Here is a 19097-nt window from a genome sequence, read left to right as displayed (position 1 = left end):
ATGCAACAGGCAGTATATTGGAGTTCCTGTCCTGTACAATCTCGACGAGCAACGTACCCTCATACTTGCCATACAGATGGGTGCCGTCAATACTCACCAAGGGCTTGCAATACCGGAATGCCTCAATACATGGTGGAAACGTCTAGAACAGTCACTGAAAATAAGCTTGCGAGTCGTCGACCTGGCCCCCAACTCGAACGGGACTCGTCCTAAGGACTGCAACAGTACCAGGCATCGTCAACTGAACTCCTAACACCCACCGCGGGAGCTCGTTGTACGACTCATCCCAATCATCATAGATGTGGGCAACGGCCTTCTGTTTCGCCAACCAAACCCTCCTATACGTCGGCCTGAACCCAAAGTGTGGCGCCGTCGCATTCAGGAGCACCTTGATGCTGACGGATGCATTAGCTCTAACCATTGGCATGATAAATGTCGAGATCACATGATAATCCAGACTCCTGTGGTTGCTAGAGATGGACGTCGCGAGACACGTATGTGGTCCGTTGTACCTTTTTACCTCCCAAATACCCTTGCGCTGTCGGATACTTAGCCTAATCAACCATGTGCACCTATTCCCAAACTCAGAATACTTCCCAACATACCGGCGATAGTCAGAGTCCACCACTTTGTATTGTACCCCGCGTCGGATGCTATACGTCTTCACACTTAACACAGCCTCATCTTTATCCTGAAACTGCTGACCAACCTGAAACTCTGTCAGACCTACAGACGCCTCGGCATCTCTAGCACCAAATCCAGCAAGCTCTCCAGGAACCCCCTCCTGTCTCATGGTATCCAAGTCTAAAGATAAAAAGTACGGAGGGCACTGCTGTGTGCCGCAGCTAGAACCACCTCCTGCCCCAGCTGGCTCACTCGCTCTAATATCATCGCCACTGTCATCAGCAATGATATCTGGCTCCACATCATCATCGTCTGCATCATCCAGCAATGCATCGCCCAGACCAGCCGGTGCAGCACACTATAAAAAGTTCGGCACAATGTCCCCTATTCCAACCTCATCGCCTTCACTACAGTTGAGATCAACAGTGAACGAAGGAGAGGCGACAGGCTCGACCGGAGGTTCATTCACAGGGATGGACGAAGATGCACCAACAGGTCTGGAGTTAGAACCGGCTACCGTGCCTACAGTGTGGGTATTCTGGTTCGAAAGGGGTGGTAAAGCGGGTCGGCCCGCCCCAACCCGTCCCGCCAAGGCCCGCTCCATAAACGGGGTAGACCGGCCTGCCCCGCCAACTAAAATGGGTTCAAAATGCTAGCCCGTCCCGCTTTATGACGGATTAGCGGGTTGGCGGGCTAGCTCGCTTGACTCTTTTTTTTTGAAAAATAAAATTCATTAAAATTAACCAAAAAATAATAATTAAAAAATCAAATACAAATAAAAAATAGTCAAATTATAATATATTTTTTTATTTTTTTATTTTTAACTTCAATAATATATACAAAATTGTAAAATAAAATAAATAAAGTTAATAACTAAAAGAAAAATAAAAACAAAAAATGAGAATAATTATTAATTTTATAATAGTAATCACTCTTTTATTTAATAAAAAAAGAAAAATAAAAATCTTCGACCCGGCGGACCAGCCCGCCCCGTCCCGCCAAAACCCGCCAATTTAGCGGTGCGGATTTGGCAAATTTTTTAATTTGGCGAGCTCCAAATTCTAGCCCAACCCGCCTTTTTTAGCGGGTTTAGCGGATTGGCCCGACGGGCTCGACCCGTTTTACCACCCCTACCCTCGAGCTAGATACCATATCAACCAACTTCGCCAACAGTTCAGGTGTCCTAATTTCAGAAAACTACCGACGACAATGAAACATGACCTACAAGTAGGGGTGGAAATAGGTCAGGCGGCCTGCCAGGGGCCTGTAGCCTGGCCTGTGTTTGGCCTGGCCTGATAGGAAATATGCCCAGGCTCAGGCTATTAAAAAAGCCTATAAGCTTTTGAAATAGCCTGTTGGGCCTGTCAGGCCAGCCTGAGCCTGTAATATATATATAGAGTTTTATTATACTAATAAAAATGCTATAAGAAGGATTTGAACTTAGGTCTTCTATCTTATAAAAATACCTTTATCCACTCAACCATTTATCTCTTTAATTATATATGTGCATTTTTATTTTCTTAATATCTTTAATCTTTGATATTGGAATATCAAAAGTCAATCAAATAAAATATTTCTAAAAACTTTCCCTCCACACTAATAAAGAAATACACATATACACGGTCTTTTTCTTTTCTCTTCTTCACTTTACACGCTCCTACCACTACCAGCTACCAATCTACCATCCTCTTCATCTTCTCTTCCTTTGACTGCAAGTACTTCTTCTTCTTTCTCATGTCATTATTTTTTATTTTGTTATTTTTTATATTTGTTATTATAATATTAAATATTTTTCATCAATTAGGGTTTTATTCTATCAAATATCTTCTTTTAAGTTCGATTTTTTTGTTTGTGTTGTGATATTATTTCTACTTTTTTGAACATAAAATTTTATCATTTTTTTCTTTATTAAAAGGTTCTTACTTTATGCCATTGATATAATGAAAGCCAAAAAAATCATGAGATAATGTTGTCTGTTAATTTTTGTTTAGGCATTATAACAAGCTTTAGAAATTTCTGAATCTGTAACTCCAAGTAATCCATTGGCCAATTCTATTTCTTTAAATGGAGAAGAAATTAATCAGTCAGTACCAACAATACCAACAACAGAGCATTGTACCAACACACACAATAACTATTACAAATCAACCAGTCATGGATGAAAATGGTAGTAATGAAACTGTTGTTACAAAAAAAGAAGAAGACTTCACCAATTTGGGATGATTTTAATCAAGTTGAAAGTTCTGAAGGTACAAAAGCTATTTGCAAGTATAGCAAATCAATGTTTTCTTATGCTGGAAAGGAGCTAGTACTTCACATTTATGGAGGCATTCTAGTAGTTGCTTACAAAGGAGATTGCATGTTGCTGCACAAAAGAAGCAACCATTGATTCCATTTCAACCTTTCAATTCAAGTGTTAATCCCTTTGTGACCCCAGGTGCAAGATATTCTCAAGAGAAGATGAGACAAATAATTGCTACAGCAATTATGGTTCATGAGCATCCTTTCAGCATTGTTGAGGATGAAGTTTGGATGTGGGGCTTCCAATATGCCAATTCTGAATTTCATAAAATTTCTCGTAAAACTGCTCGAAGTGATTGCTTGGCAATATATGAGGCTGAAAAGAAACAATTGAAGGCTTTGTTACAAGGTGTTAGGAAGATAAGTTTGACAACTAACATGTGGAGATCAAGCCATCAAATTGTTAAATATATGGTTATCACAGGTCACTTTATTGATGCAGGATGGAATCTTCAAAAAAGGATTTTGAGTTTTGTTCAGGTACTTGCTCCTAGACGTGGCATTGATGTTGCGGATGCTATTTTCAAGTGTTTGAAGACTTGGAAAATTGAAAATAAAGTCTTCTCAGTATCTGTTGACAATGCTTCCTATAATGATTCATGTCTAAGGGCTCTTAAGAATACTATTTCAGATAACAACTCATTATCTGTTGGTGGTAGTTTGTTTCATGTTAGGTGCTGTGCACACATTCTGAATTTGTTAGTACAAGATGGGCTAGGTAAAATTAAAGGTATTATTCATAAAGTTCGTGAGAGTGTCAAGTATGTCAATTTTAATGTTTCAAGATTTAAAACATTTTTTGAGATTGCTGAAAACAAGCGTTTGAAGGAGAAAAAACTCATAATTGATTGTCCCACAAGATGGAATTCTACTTACAACATGTTATCTGTGGCTTTGAAGTTTAAATCTGTGTTTCCTGTGTATAAGGAAAGAGAACCTCACTACAATTACGAACCATCATCAGAGGATTGGAGAAAAGTGGAGAAGATTTGCAAACTTTTAAAAGTTTTTAATCTTGCTACTCATGTCATTTCTGGTAGTGAGTATCCTACTGCAAACTTGTACCTTCCTGAAGTTTGGAGAGTGAAACAAGTAATTGATGATGCTATTGAAGATAGAGATTCCTTCATGAGAGAAATGACAACCTCAATGAAAGAAAAGTTTGACAAATATTGGGGAGAATGCAATATGGTAATGTCTCTCGCTTGTGTTTTGGATCCTAGGTGCAAATTACATGTTATTAAATTCTGTTTTCCTTTAATTTACAAACCTGAGCATGTAGCTGCTGAAAATATTGAAAAAGTGAAGAATACATTGCAAGAAATGTATGATGAATATGCTGAAAAATATCATGGTGAGACAATAATAAGCGGATTTAACACTAATAGTCTAGTTGCTTCTTCTAATGTGGTTAGTTCTGAAATTAGTGGAATTGATGAAATGTTAAATATGGTTCGAGAAAAAGAAGTCATTCATCCAACAAAATCAGAATTAAAAGTTTATCTTGATGAGAGTGCTTACATTCCTGAAGGCAATTCTAAGTCTTTTAGTGTTTTGGAGTGGTGGAAAAATAATAGCTTGAAATTCAAGGTTTTATCTAAAATGGCAGCAGACATATTAGCAATTCCTGTCTCAACGGTGGCTTCAGAGTCTTCATTTTGTGCTGGAGGAAGAGTTATTGATGAATATCGTTCTCGACTAAATCAAGAGTCCATTGAAGCTCTCATTTGTGGAGGAGATTGGCTTCGGAACAAGTATGGTTTGAAGAAAAAACCAAAGGTAAAAATTAACTTTCTAATATTTCTCTTTTTGACTAAGTATCTATGTTATAGAAAATATTTTCTCTTTTTAAATGTGAAAATATTGATATTGGTATGATGTGAGTAGTTAGAATAATAAAGTTGAATTTTCATGATATATAAATGAAGTATCATATCACTTATACTAAGATTATGACCACAATTTTATTTTGAACATTCTCTTTTGTACTAATAAAAAAGTATTTGTTGCATTTATATTATTTAAAAATCTAATGATATGTGTATGTTTTCTTTTTTCTTTCAAGGTGTTGGAACAGGAATATTAAATCACTTGCAAGCTTGGAGGATTAATCGATTAATTGTCCAACATTTTTTTTACTGTATTTTGATTTAAGTAGTTATTAGCTTTTATTTGATGTTATGTTTAGTTGGTTTGTTACAACTCTTGATATTGATGAACTCTTTTTCTTTTGATATGTTACATATTTTGGAATAGTCAAGTGGGAATATATTCATATATATTATCTTTTTTTTTTAATTAATAATAGTTATTTATTGATATTTTGTCTTTATTTTGTATCAATATTATTCATAAATTTATTATTTTGTATTTTATAATTTTAAAAATTAAATTATATCTTAAATTTAATTATTATTAGAAAAAGGCCTATTAACAGGCTTCAGGCCAGGCCAGATTTAACAACAGGCCAGGCTCGATACTCATTAAAAAGCCTATACAGGCTAAGGCCAACATACTCTATTACAGGCCTGACCTGTTTCCACCCCTACCTGCAAGTCCTCATCACTCCCGATCGTGAAACAATCATACTTCACGATTTCTTGCAGCACTGAGATTGGAATGCGATAGAAAAACTTCTTAACCCGTTTCACGCCTTGCAGACCAAGTTTCTGTAGTACAGAATTAACAAGGTCATCATAGCTCGTCGTAGGCCTAATAAAAATACTGGGAGGATCTTTATCAGTGAACTTCACACCAGAACGTGTTTTCCTCTTAATCGATCCTCCGTGATAAATCAACACTATAAAACTCTCTTCACTAGCCATTTTCTTACTCTAATGAGATCAATTCACATTCACACCATATTTATACACGTCTTGTCCTGTATAATTCGAACCAGTGTAATTCGAATTAAACTTTGTATAATTCGAATCATCCAGATTCGAATTACTTAGGGTTTCGTGTTTGGGTGTAATTCGAAATACCCTGATTCGAATTAGTGGGTGTGTGCATGTGTGTGTAGTTCGAATCATGGTGATTCAAATTACATGTAAATGATGTTCGAAACAACCTAATTCATACTATATATAAATGTGCATTGGTTGATTCATGAACTATTTTTTGGTTTGGCTGATTTGTGTAATTTTTTACTCCCTTAACTTAATTAAGTGATTTATCTATTATTTTATGTATATAATAATTTATTATTAATAATAAATTCTTAAATAAAGTTTGCAAACGGCTTGATTTCAATTTGAAAACCAAACAGTGAATGAATTTCTGTCACAGAAGATAGTAATAAGTACATTCATTATGATATTGTGTATGGAAAAGATTACATATTCTTAAAAATATATTAAATACATGTTTTAAGAATATTTCTAATAATTTTTAAAACATATTTTTTAACATTATTAAATATGTTTTAGGTTACAAACCAGGGTGTCTTTTTTTATTAAATATAATTTGTTCCTTTTTATAGATAATAATAATAATAATAATAATAATAATAATAATAATAATAATAATAATATTGTCATGCTACGATACCATCCCCATAACTATAAGCAGAACAAGGCAAAGACTTGGGAGAATTTCCCGGCACATTAAGGGTTTTAGTATTATGACGCAATTTTTTTATTTTAATTTTTTATTTCAATTTATTTTTTACACTATTAATAATTAAATTATAAATAATAAAAATTAATTATATAGTATTAAATGTTTAAATAAATTAAAAGTTAAATAAATCAAATAAATACAATGAAACAGTAAAATAAAACCCTAATCACTAAAAATTTTGGTAGTTGTGGTCGTCATCATCATTTCTGTGATCTTGCTGAGATGATGGAGAAGGTGGTGATGTCCGTATCCCACCAACAGTATTATTGTCACTAGTATCTGTTGTAGCTGCCTACCCATTTGATGGTCGTATATCTTCCTGATGAGGGCATCGTACTTCTTGTCCCATATAAAGTTAAGCTGCACAAAAAAACTTTAAATAAAAATGTATCGTATTAAATAAAATAGAAGATATAAACTAGCTAAGAAGGTTTGACTATATTAAGCTTTTACCACCAACTTCTAAAACCATCGCTCTTTAGTCTCAAAAAGAATCTTCTTGTAGCTCGGGCGTGGATGATTGTACATCAGTTTGATAACGTTGGTCATCTCCTGAGTATATCCGTTGTTGTTTGGCGCAAACCTATCAACAATCTACAAATAACTAATATGATAATATAAATTAAAACTTCAGAAGCAAATAACCATAATATATAGAGTTTTTTTAAGAAATTTTGACAGAGTTTTATCTATAACTGAAATGCACCACAAATTCTATCCATCAACAATTAACTTAAACAGCACCAATTGTCAACAATCAATAATCAAGAAGTAACATCTATAAATTCACTAAACTAGAATCAATAATCAGGATAAATCAAACACTTTTAGTAATTCAATCCTACAATCCTAAATCTACTAAAACTAGAATCAACTATCAAGAATCACTAATAACGATATATCAAACACTTTCAGTAATTCAAACCTACAACCCTAAATCCACTAAAATTAGAATCAATAATCAAGAATCACTAATCACGAGTTATCAAACACTTTCAGCATATAAAAGACTTAAAGTAGTACTTACGTTGTCCCGCCATCAAGCTCAATCATCATCCGTACGATGGGAGGTGGTGGAGGGGCATCAGTTGGTTGGCTTTCGTGAAAGGATTTCGGCGCCGCAATGTCCATCGCTAGAAGCGGCATCACCGAGACAGTGGGCTGCTGAGCGGATGGAGGCAGCGTCGTTGCCATAGACGCGGGAACGTAGTTGGGGTTAGGGACCATGATGAACGGCTGGTTTGATGCACCCGCAATTTGTGACGTCACCGGGGTAGTCGAAGTAGAGGGAGAGGATCCAGAATTTCCAGAGGTACCGGCAGAAACCCTTACCACAACCACTAGGCTGATCCACAACATCTCTATCTGTCGTCATGTCTGCAAAGAGCATACCAATTAAAAATGTGCTAAACATATTCACATAATTCAAAATATGTAATCAAAATAAACTATGTTAAACTTAGTTAAAGAAATACATTACCCGTTGAAATCAAATGAAACAAAAGAGGTAAGTACACATTCTAACTTCACAAACATTTAGCAATACATATTACTACATGTATAATTTTGTCCGTATGCAAATAAAAAATCATCCATAAGTCATTTAAAATGATCTTATATTTGATTTTCTATGAATTTACTATCATTTTTACTCTTAAAACATATTAAAAATTAATATGACTTATTATCGAAGTCTTTAATCAAAACTAAACAAAGAGAACAAATCAACAATAATCAGAAATTCAGAACAACAAATCAACCTTATAAATTATAATAACCAGTTCAGAACAAATCAACAATAATCAAAACATGTTTTAATAATTAGAATCGGAACAAATCAGAACTAATTAAGGAATACAAATCAGAACATGTTCTAATTAAAATTGAAACTAAACAAGTTCAATACCCTAAGTTCAGAATTTTAGAAAATCCTAAGTTTAAAACAAGTTTAATACCCTAAGTTCATAATTAAATAAGGAACAGAAATCAAAATATGTTCTAATTAAAATTAAAACTAAACAAGTTTAGTACCATAAGTTCATAGTTTTAAAAAACCTAAGTTCAAAACAAGTTCAGTACCCTAAATCCATAACTAAATAAGGAACACAAATTAAAACATGTTCTAATTAAAATTAAAACTAAATAAGTTCAGTACCTTAAAGTTCAAAATTAAATAATCAACAATAATCAGAAATCTCAAAATAGCAAATAAACCTCGTAAATTATTTCAATAAATCAGAATTTTAGAAAACCATAAGTTTAGAAGTATTACCTGAAGAAGAACACCAAAACTGAGAAGAAGAAGCAACATAGATGGCAATGACGTTGGCGATGGCGGCAGCTACAACAGTGACGACAAAAACGACGAAGAGTGACTCCCGGAGAGGAGGAAGCTGCCGGAGAGATGAGAGGGGTAGAGAGAGAATAGAAGGCGAGAGGGTTAGAGAGAGAAAAGAGAGAGCCAAATTCGAATGAGGAAAAGCGGGTTCACGCTTCAAATTTACAACACATTTACCATTAGTTTTATTATCAGAAAAATCTGACAGTAACTATTGTGAGTTGCTAAAACGATATGTTTCACTAAGTGGGTTTATCGTTGGATTTTTTTACCGGTAAATCTGATCCTAAAGGATGCGCTAATGTTTTTTGTTTTTCCTCCAATTGTTACTAGCGGTTTTATCGTTGGAATCATAAATCCGTCATTAAAGCTGGGAGTATTTTGTGACGCTAAATTCGATTATATTAAACGTTTTTTTTTGTAGTGATAAACAAATTAGAAGTGATGGAAAAGAAAAAAAAGCCATTTCTTATTATACTTGGCTGTGTTAATTTCAGTTTATTGACAAAATAATTTTAACATTGTTTTATTCATTTATTTAATTAAATGTTGATTATTGATATTTTTATATTTTAGAGATTCACTGTAAATACTAATTTAGTTCGTTATTACTGGGATAATGGACTATTTTTTTATATTCATTGACTAATGCAAATAGTTATTGATAGACAAAAGAATCATGCTACGTACTTTGTATTTGCTAGAGATTTTTTTTAATTATATTCAATTAGATATAAATGAATTATAATTATGTAATCATATGTCTAATAGATTGATTCTTAAATAACATATCCAAATTATAAGAAAGTCCAGAGAAGTTTATATAGATTTATCAAATTAACTATAACAAATAAAAAAGAAAACAAATTACCTACAAAATTAATTTGTGAATATTTTTATTTTGAGAAAATAATAAATTGATCCCTGACTTTTTGGTTTGCGGATATTTAACTCCCCGAAGATTTAAAAATATATTTAAGTCCCCGACTTTTTCAAAATTTGGACACATTGATCCCTAAGTTTAATTTATTCAATTTTAAAAACTCTCTCACATATGCATCCGTATCAACCAGGTCAGTACAGCGGGAGTCACGTTTGATTTTTTACTTGGGTCTGATAGACCCAAGTGAATATGAAAGATCAATATGTTTAGGTTTTGAAAAAATCAGAGACGTAAATGTATTTTCAAATTCTCGAAAATTTAAATGTTTGCGAATCAAAAAGGTCAATGTCTTATTTGTCTCTTTCTCTAATTTTTTATTTACCAATTTCCTTACTAATATTATGTGCAAAATTTGCTACGGATTAATTTGCGAAATTTTCTATACAAGCTACTTATAATTTTGTGACTTAAGAAATCTGGTGCAAAGATTAGCTACAAATTTTGTCGTGGATTTAAAATTTAATTTGCTACCATAGTTATTCATTAGCTTTAAGAGTATACGGAAATAAATTTACCTGCAAACCAAAATTTAAGATAAATTACATATATAAATCAAATACAAGCAGATATTACATAATTTTATCAAAAAAAAAATGTTACAAGGTTCTACTCGAAAAATATTTTTATATAGTTTCAATGAGGCTAATTCGAATTACAAAACCCACAATAATTCGAATCACATAAATTCGAATTAGTCAACATCAACGTAATCACATAAATTCCATGTAATATAATTTTTTAAAATGACTTAAAAAATGATAGGGAAACTATAAAAATTTGAAACAGACCCATTCAAATTATTGTGTGTGTCAAAATAGTGTACTAATTCGAATTAGATTGATTTGAACTAATGTAGGTCACGTTTTTTTATAGTTCGAATCAATGGAATTTGATTTACTCCATAGATACAATAAATGCATAATTCGAATTATTGTGGGTTTTGTAATTCGAATTAGCCTCGTTTGAACTACATGAAAATGTTTTTCTAGTAAAACCTTGTAACATTTTTTCTTTTGGTAGAATTATGTAATATATACCTAATTTACCCCAAAATTTACATTAGATGTATTAAATTACATCAAGTTCTTCTAAGAACCAGCACAAGTCAATGGCTGAGAAGACTCAGAGGATCCATAATTCCATATACTTGTGGAGGTAGTTGAATATTATTATTATTATTATTATTATTATTATTATAAAATGAGAGCGTGTGAGATACTTCAAAGACATCATTGCCAAGTGTCCATACATAACATCATACTTTCAAAGTTTCCATTCATAGTGTGATTTTCATTTATTTATTTTTCCTCTCTTGGAATTGGGATATTCGGATCCATTTCTAAGGAAACTTGAAATTCCAACCGAAAATAGTGATGGTTTTGAGTAAAAGAAGTGTTTTTGGCACCAATATTGAGATGGGGTTTGGCTTCATGGTTCTGGTTTTGGTGGCCTTATTGTTCAGTTTTAGTCCTATTTGTGTGTTTGGGGAAAAACATGAAAACCCTCAGAACCATAAGAAGCTGAGGTTTGACAAAAATGGAGAATTCAAGATTCTTCAGGTTGCAGATATGCACTATGCTAATGGAAAGTCCACACTCTGCTTGAATGTGTTACCTTCACAGAATGGTTCTTGTTCTGATCTCAACACCACTTCTTTTGTTCAAAGAATGATCCTTGCTGAGAAGCCTAATCTCATTGTCTTCACTGGTATTGTATACTATATATATAGTGTTCACTATTCAGTTCTTGTTATATGTTTACATTTTCATGTCATTTCTTTCTAATTTTTATAGATATCTTACTGTTGTTTAACTTTCACTTTTTCAGTGTGTTTTTGAGTAATTTTTCATTTTAACCCAAATTGGCTCAAAATTTGAATGGATTTGTTAAAAGACTTTTAAAGAACATATTGATTTAAGGTTTCTAGTTTTGGTAAAAAAATAGTCACACCCCAACATTTACTAATCAAAGACAAAGATAATGGAGTGTGTATATACCATATTGGTTTTTAGTTTGCATGGCTAAACAAGTTATAATTTGTATCTAGATACATTGATACGAATGACACTGATAGATATAACGTAGCTAAAATTTCAATTTAACTCTTAAAAATATTCTAATATTATAATTTTAAATGAATCGGCCGATTTTACAAAATTTTTATTAAGTCCGATAAATTTTATGATTAAATTTGGTTACGATTTCATATTTTACGTATTTAATTTACTCTTTTAAGTGTACGTAAAATCTTGATTTTCTCTGTCTTAAATACAACCCAACAAAGATAGTATAAGATAACTTAAGATGCAAATTTTTATTGTGATGTGGCAGGTGATAATATTTATGGTCGTGATTCCTCGGATTCGGCGAAATCAATGGATGCTGCATTTGCTCCTGCAATTGCATCAAACATTCCTTGGGTAGCTGTTTTGGGAAATCATGACCAAGAAGGATCCTTGTCTAGGGAAGGAGTGATGAAATACATTGTTGGTATGAAGAACACATTGTCTCAATTCAACCCTTCAGAAGTTCACACCATTGATGGTTTTGGAAACTATAACTTAGAAGTTGGAGGAGTTGAAGGCACTGATTTTGAAAATAAATCAGTGCTCAATCTTTACTTCATTGATAGTGGAGATTATTCTAAGGTTCCTTCAATTTCTGGTTACGATTGGATCAAGCCATCACAGCAACTCTGGTTCCAACGAACATCCGAAAAGCTCCAGGTACCGTTTTATATATACAGGCTATGTTTGGTTTTGAGAACAAGAAAAAACTGAACACTAAAAATAAGATACAAAAATTAATATTTTTATATTTTGTTTACTATAAATTAAATATAAAAAATAATAAATTATAAAAGTATAAATTACTCTCATTTTTTCTACAGACAAAATTTTAAAAAAAATATAAGATATAAAATATAATTATAAAAAATTAATAAAAATAATATAAAAAAATAAATTGTGCACTTAATACTTAATATTATTTTTGTATCCTTTTAGGGGTGAAAATAGGACACCTAGCTTGGCCTGTCATAATTTTGTTAAGGGTAAAGTATTAAATTGGTATTCTACGTTTGGACGTAATCTTATTTTAGTTTTTAAGGTTTAAAATATTTTATTTGAATATAAAAAAGTTTTATTTAGTTTCAATGTTGTCCTACCATAAGGTCAAAGTTAAATAATTAACGAAATGTCCTACATGACAGCAGTATAATAAAAAGATCGATAATTTATAGAACAAATACAAGCTCCAGAGATACAAAATCAACGTGAATACATCAATACATTTATTTATCATTCTTCTTGCAATTTAAATGAAATATTTTCTATAGAACTAAGGAGAATAATAAATAAATGTATTGATGCATCTACGATTGATTTTGTGCCTTTGGAGCTTGTACTTGTTCTCCATATTATCGACGTTGTTCTTGTACTGCTGTCATGTAGGACATTATGTTAATTATTTAACTTTGATCTCATTGTAGGACTAAATTGAAGCTAAATGAAACTTTTTTGAATTTAAATAGGATATTTTAAACCTTAAAAATCGAAACAGAATTACATCCAAATATAAATGACCAATTTAATACTTTACCCTTTTGTTAATAAGTTAAGTTTAGACTCACAAGACAAAATAGTCTAATAAACTAGTTAGGCCTGTAAATAATTTTTTATAATTAAAATCTTATTAAATTTATCATGTTTTATGATACTTTTTTTTATATTTTTAATACTTTAAAAGTTTAGATATTGTCATAAAGATTGAAGGTAATATATTGCATGTAAATAATAAAAAAAAAAACCGTAACTTTTTAAAATATTTTTTGTTTTATTTTGATAAAAAATTATATATATATTAGGCTTTTTACCAAGTTACATGTCACGTTTAGTATTAAAAAAAAAGTTTATAACAGGTTGCAAGTTAGGACATAATTTTGAGTCTCTATATTCTTATCTTAATATTGTACTTTTAAACAAACACAACCTATCCATTACAATGCGTGTTTGGTTTCTCATTTCACTTCAAATTTAAGCTATTTGGAACCGAAATAAGATGATTTAAATTTTAAACAGAGATTCTTTGTTACTTGTGCAGAAAGCATACAAAAGTGGACCAATGCCTCAGAAAAACTCTGCTCCTGGTCTTGCATACTTTCATATACCATTGCCTGAGTATGCTAGTTTTGATAAATCAAACTTCACAGGTGTCAAACTTGAACCAGATGGCAATGGCATTAGTTCTGCTAAGGTGAACTCCGGCTTCTTCGCGACGTTAGTCCAAGCCGGAGATGTGAAGGCAGTTTTCACCGGCCATGATCACCTCAATGACTTCTGTGGTAAGTTAACCGGCATAAACCTATGTTATGCCGGAGGATTCGGATACCATGCATATGGAAAGGCTGGATGGTCTAGGAGATCAAGAGTGGTGGTAGCTCGCTTGGAGAAGACGCCGGAAGGAGCTTGGGGAGATGTCAAGTCAATAAATACCTGGAAACGCCTCGACGATCAAAATTTTACTCAAATTGATGGACAAGTCCTTTGGAGCAGGAGCTTTGGAAGTAAGATATCCTGGAATACTTGCAGTAATCTTTTGGCTTTCTTGTTACTAAATTATGTTGCTAAATTTTCTTAGCATATTGCAAATGAAAAATCATCATGTTGTTACTTTAAGAGAAGGGGGAAAGTGAGATGGAAAATTATTGTGTTGTAAACTAAAGTTCTTTGAAGGAAATTAGGTAAACAGTGCTAAATTATTATGTGATTTTAGAACAATGTTTATTGCATAATTATGAACTACCTATGTTTTTTGTATTATGTTCTTGTCATGTGAAAAATCAGTGCCTAGAGGTTCATGTTCTTAAATACTAAAAAAATTAATGTGCTCTATGTTGTTCTTTTGTGGATTTCATTGCAGGAAAATCATAAGTGAAACAAACAAAATGGTGGAGAACTTTGAGAATTTAGAAAGTGATGCAGACAAGTGATAGTATCCACATACATGACATGAAGATGATTTATTTTGGAGTTTGTTATAGGTTGTTATAAATTATATTGTTGTTAAGATGGTCATGATTCATCAATTGTGATGCTATCTAGCAGTTAATTTTTTGTCTTGAGCTATACATATTAAATGAAAAATTGTTCATTTTAATTTTTTTAATATTTTTTGGAATCACAATATGATTTGCAAACAACAGACTAAAAACATTTTTCATGTGTGAGCATATGCTATATTTTTTAGTAGTGGTGAATAATAACTTAAGATTTAATTGCAGTCCTATAATCTATGCAAAAATTGTGGTTACTTTTTGAATCTAAAATAAGAATTTGTATATTCAATCATCAATCTGTGCATGGCATTGATATAGAAGTAGCCACATTAGTTACAAAACCATGTTTCATTAATATTTTTCATTACAGACTTACATAATTTCATTCACAATTGTCCTTAACAAGGATAAAAACCTGAGAAATAGTAAAACATAAATAAGATCAGCAAAAACAAAAAAATAATTATAAATTGAAAATCAAATTACTCAATCTAAATAAAAAATCTTATATAAATACAAATGTAACATATCATATCTAGACATGTTTACGATGAACATGTCTGAATATGAAGAGCTATACTTTATCTATACAAGAATTTTTTAATTGGTTCAACTTACGGCGAAAATAATAGCATGGCCATGATTAGCAAGGTGTGCAAAGAGGTTGTCGATAGGGCCGGTGCTGGTGTAAATGTGTTGGAACCATGCTCCCATAACAGCCAACATGACCAACTTTCCATTTTTAATCTTTTTTTACTTAAGATAGAACCTGTAGTATCATTACTAGAAAAAAGATCAATATTGAAATTAGTAAAAAATGGTGACTGAGTAGAGAGAATTGACTCAAAAGAGGAGAAACTAGACAATATGTGATACTTCCAGAATAAAACATAACGAGATATACGAATACGTCGAGAGATAGAATCCCAATAACGATAACTCTTGTGTTCAGTGCCAAAACCAAGTAAACAACACATGCGAACCCAAGATTCAAGTTTATTATGTTCATGAGGCTGAAGAAGGACAACACAGACACAACCAAAAACACAAATAGAATTGTAATATGGAGAAGTATGATAAAGATGCTTAAAGGGAGTAGTGTTATCAAGGACAAAAGAAGGAAGTCTATTGATAACATGAACAGCAGTAAGAACAGTTTCACCCCAAGTACGCTCAGAACACGGAAAAGAAATAAACATTACACGAACGGAGTCAAGAATGTGACGGTGTTTGCATTCAACTCTTCCATTTTGTTGAGAGGTACCACTACAAGAAAACTCAGATAAAGTACCCCGTGCAACAAGAAAACTTAAAAGTCTAGTGTCTCGATATTCCATAGCATTATCGTGTCAGAAGATTTTAATGACCTTGAAAAACTGAATTTTAATCATAGTAACAAAGTTAATATAAAGTTGAGGCAGCTCATGATGATTAGTCATCAGATAAACTCAAGTAAAACATGAATAATCATCAATAAATACTACAAAGTATCGAGCACCTCCCATAGAAGCGGTAGGAGCGGGACCCCAAACATCAGAGTGAATAAGATCAAAAGGAGAGCAAACAAGAGATGAATTATTATGAAAAGATAAAGTTAGTTGTTTTGCAGTTTGACAAGAAATTCAATCAAAGAACTCATTATTAACTTGACCTAAAATACCCGTAGACATAAGAAGACACAATTTTTCTAAAGAAATATGGGCAAGACGGTGATGCCACAAGTAAAATGTAGATGGAGAAGAAATAACACAGAGATTTGATACAGAAGGAACATGAAGATTCTCGAGTCCAAACAATTTTTGATGATCTGTCCCATCTGACGATCCTGCACACGACAACCAAAAATAGAAAAATTGACATTAAAATCGAGATCAACAAGTTGACCAACAAAGATAATATTAAAGTTTAATTTTGGAATAAAAATAAAATAAGTATCAGGAAATTAAAATTTGACTGTGAAATAAAACCCTTATGTGTCGCATGCAAGAGAAAACCATTAGCATTGTTGATAGAAGGTACATTTGTAGTGGTAGACAAAGATGAGAAAAGATGGCAAAAATGAAACATGTGATTAAAGCAACCAGAATCAAAATACCATTTACAATTACTTGGAGAAGTGAAAAGAGCAGCAAGGGTATTATTAGAAAAGGAGAGAAATTTCTTAAGGAGAGACTCAATGTGGGATGGAGAGACAGAAAGTGGGTTGAGAGAAGCAGAGTTGATGGATTTAGTAACAACAACAGTAATAGAAGCAAACACATTCTTAGAGTAGTTGGGACGAGATTGATACTTGTTTTGATCTGAACGTGGTGAGCGAGTAGGAGAGGTAGTAATCAAGTGTTCTAAAAGCTTGCAATAATGGCAGAACAGTTTTGGACAATTAGAGCCAATGTGACATTTTTGTTTGCTTTTTTGACATTCAATAGAAAGACAGTCTGAGAAGAGATACCCAGAACGGTTATAATTGCAACAAAATTTACCCTTTCTATCTATGCCAGCAAAAACAGTTTCACTCTTATAGAGAGTCAATCTTAGGCGCGTTTCTTCATACTTAAGACGAGGAAGAACATCTTCAAGACTAGAAAAGGGATTCTGATGAAGAAGAGAAGCTCTAACTAACTCATAGTCATCAATAAGTGTCATAAGGAACTGTATATAAGACGTGTTCGGTTGCAATAACCCTCATTTGCCTTAACATTAGTTGAATCTTTAAGAATAGGCTCACAAGAGGTCAATTGATCCCAAAGAATATTCATCTGAGCAAGAAAATAAAAAACTGCTTGTCCATATTTTTGCTTAAGACTATGAAACTCTTTTAGTAGTTGGTACTAATGAGAGAGGTTAGAAATAGTATAACATTTTTCTAAATGATCCCATACCTCTTTAACAATTTCAAAACGCCCAAACCGTAAATGAATGTCCGGAGTAGAGGTGTTGTGAAACCAAGTGACAATCTAGTAATTTTTACTATCTCAATCTTCCAATTTTTCTGTAAAATCTTTCTCAACATTCTCTTTGAATTTGGAGGTCCCTTCTTTTGATTTTTCAGTCACAGATGGTTTAATAGGACAAATAATATCACCATTTACGCAGCGCCACAATTTGCTCCCTTTAAGAAATTCTCTCATGGCTTCAACCTAATAAGCATAGTTAGAACTATTAAGGATAACAGGAATAGACTGAAAAATATCCGATTTTTCCATAATAGCAGATACAAAAATAAAAAGAGAGAAGAAACTGCAAGATTGGAGCAAAGAATAAGAAAACAGAGAACAAAATCGAAAAAAGTTCACTAAAAAATTTTAGGAGGGATCCCACTATGTGCCACGTCATTCAATGAAAGATACATGGCAGCGTCTGAACGGAGGAGAAAACACGTCAACGCTAACTCAGCCAAGCTAGCACACGGGTCAACTAATAGGCCATATCGGATCCAAATTTGGGCCTAACACGATGGCACTTGGGTCATCGAACGGGTCAGATGGGTACAGTTGCGAGTTGGGTGGGGACTGGTGGGATTGCGGGTCGCGACACTTGGATAGCTTCTAGGCCATTGATCTGGGGCTCAATCTGACGACGTTGGATGAGTCTGGAAAGGAGAAAAAAACTAGTTGCGGCGGCGTGTCAGGAGATTTTCGGTGACGAATTTGAATTCGTTGGACTCGTAATGATGAGATGAATACAATAGTATGGTCAGTGATGAAGCACGCGGTCAAAAAGGTGAGCGAAAAATAGAAACAAAACATTACGAAAAGAGAAAACAAAAGGGCATGAACTATTTTTCATGGAGAAAAAAAACATATGTTCTTGATATCATGTTAAGAGCAAGAGAGTAATTTGAAAAAAAAGTTATGTATTATTGAGTGTATTCTAAATTTCTAATAATACAATATAGAAGGATATATATAGATGCTAGAAGAATCAAAACAATAAAAGTGTAATATTTTATAATAAATATACAGTTATATTAAATAAATATTGATGCTGATCTTAATTGATTCTAATTAGGGAAGTTCTATGGTGGTATTGATTTTGGTGGCTAAGGGTGGCATAAGTTTGACCAATAAATAAAATATTGACATATGATAAGAAAATTAAATCTAAAATCAAAATTATTCTCTCTTTCTCTTATAAGTTTTTATGATTATTTTGACCAAAATAATTTCTTATAATTATTTTCATAATTATAAAAAATAATATGAAAAAATAACATA

General features: G+C 32.6%; 2 protein-coding genes across 4 annotated transcripts in view; both read left to right on the top strand.

Moving 5' to 3' along the window:
- The first annotated feature begins 2788 nt into the window (after positions 1 to 2788).
- On the top strand, positions 2789 to 4821 carry LOC110278119 (zinc finger BED domain-containing protein RICESLEEPER 2-like). The gene is made up of 3 exons (XM_021136275.1): positions 2789 to 2873; positions 2927 to 4704; positions 4813 to 4821. The coding sequence occupies exons 1-3, from the start codon at positions 2789 to 2791 to the stop codon at positions 4819 to 4821; spliced, it is 1872 nt and encodes a 623-aa protein (XP_020991934.1).
- A 6234-nt stretch (positions 4822 to 11055) lies between these two features.
- Positions 11056 to 19097, top strand: part of LOC107473115 (probable inactive purple acid phosphatase 29) — a 12853-nt gene continuing 4811 nt past the window's right edge. Inside the window, exons 1-4 of one of the 3 annotated variants that reach the window (XM_016092659.3) lie at positions 11056 to 11534; positions 12159 to 12553; positions 13929 to 14391; positions 14748 to 14960. In XM_016092659.3, coding sequence (XP_015948145.1) covers positions 11201 to 11534; positions 12159 to 12553; positions 13929 to 14391; positions 14748 to 14758 — 1203 coding nt within the window. In that variant the 5' untranslated portion in view covers positions 11056 to 11200 and the 3' untranslated portion in view covers positions 14759 to 14960. Of the gene's footprint in view, positions 11535 to 12158; positions 12554 to 13928; positions 14392 to 14747; positions 14961 to 19097 lie in introns of those variants that run through there. The other 2 variants (XM_052258027.1, XM_052258026.1) reach the window with 2 other exon arrangements.

Source organism: Arachis duranensis, chromosome 2 (assembly GCF_000817695.3).
Source record: "Arachis duranensis cultivar V14167 chromosome 2, aradu.V14167.gnm2.J7QH, whole genome shotgun sequence".
NCBI lineage: Eukaryota > Viridiplantae > Streptophyta > Magnoliopsida > Fabales > Fabaceae > Arachis > Arachis duranensis.
Note: the sequence above shows the minus strand (reverse complement) of the source record. Positions and strands in the feature narration are given on the sequence as shown.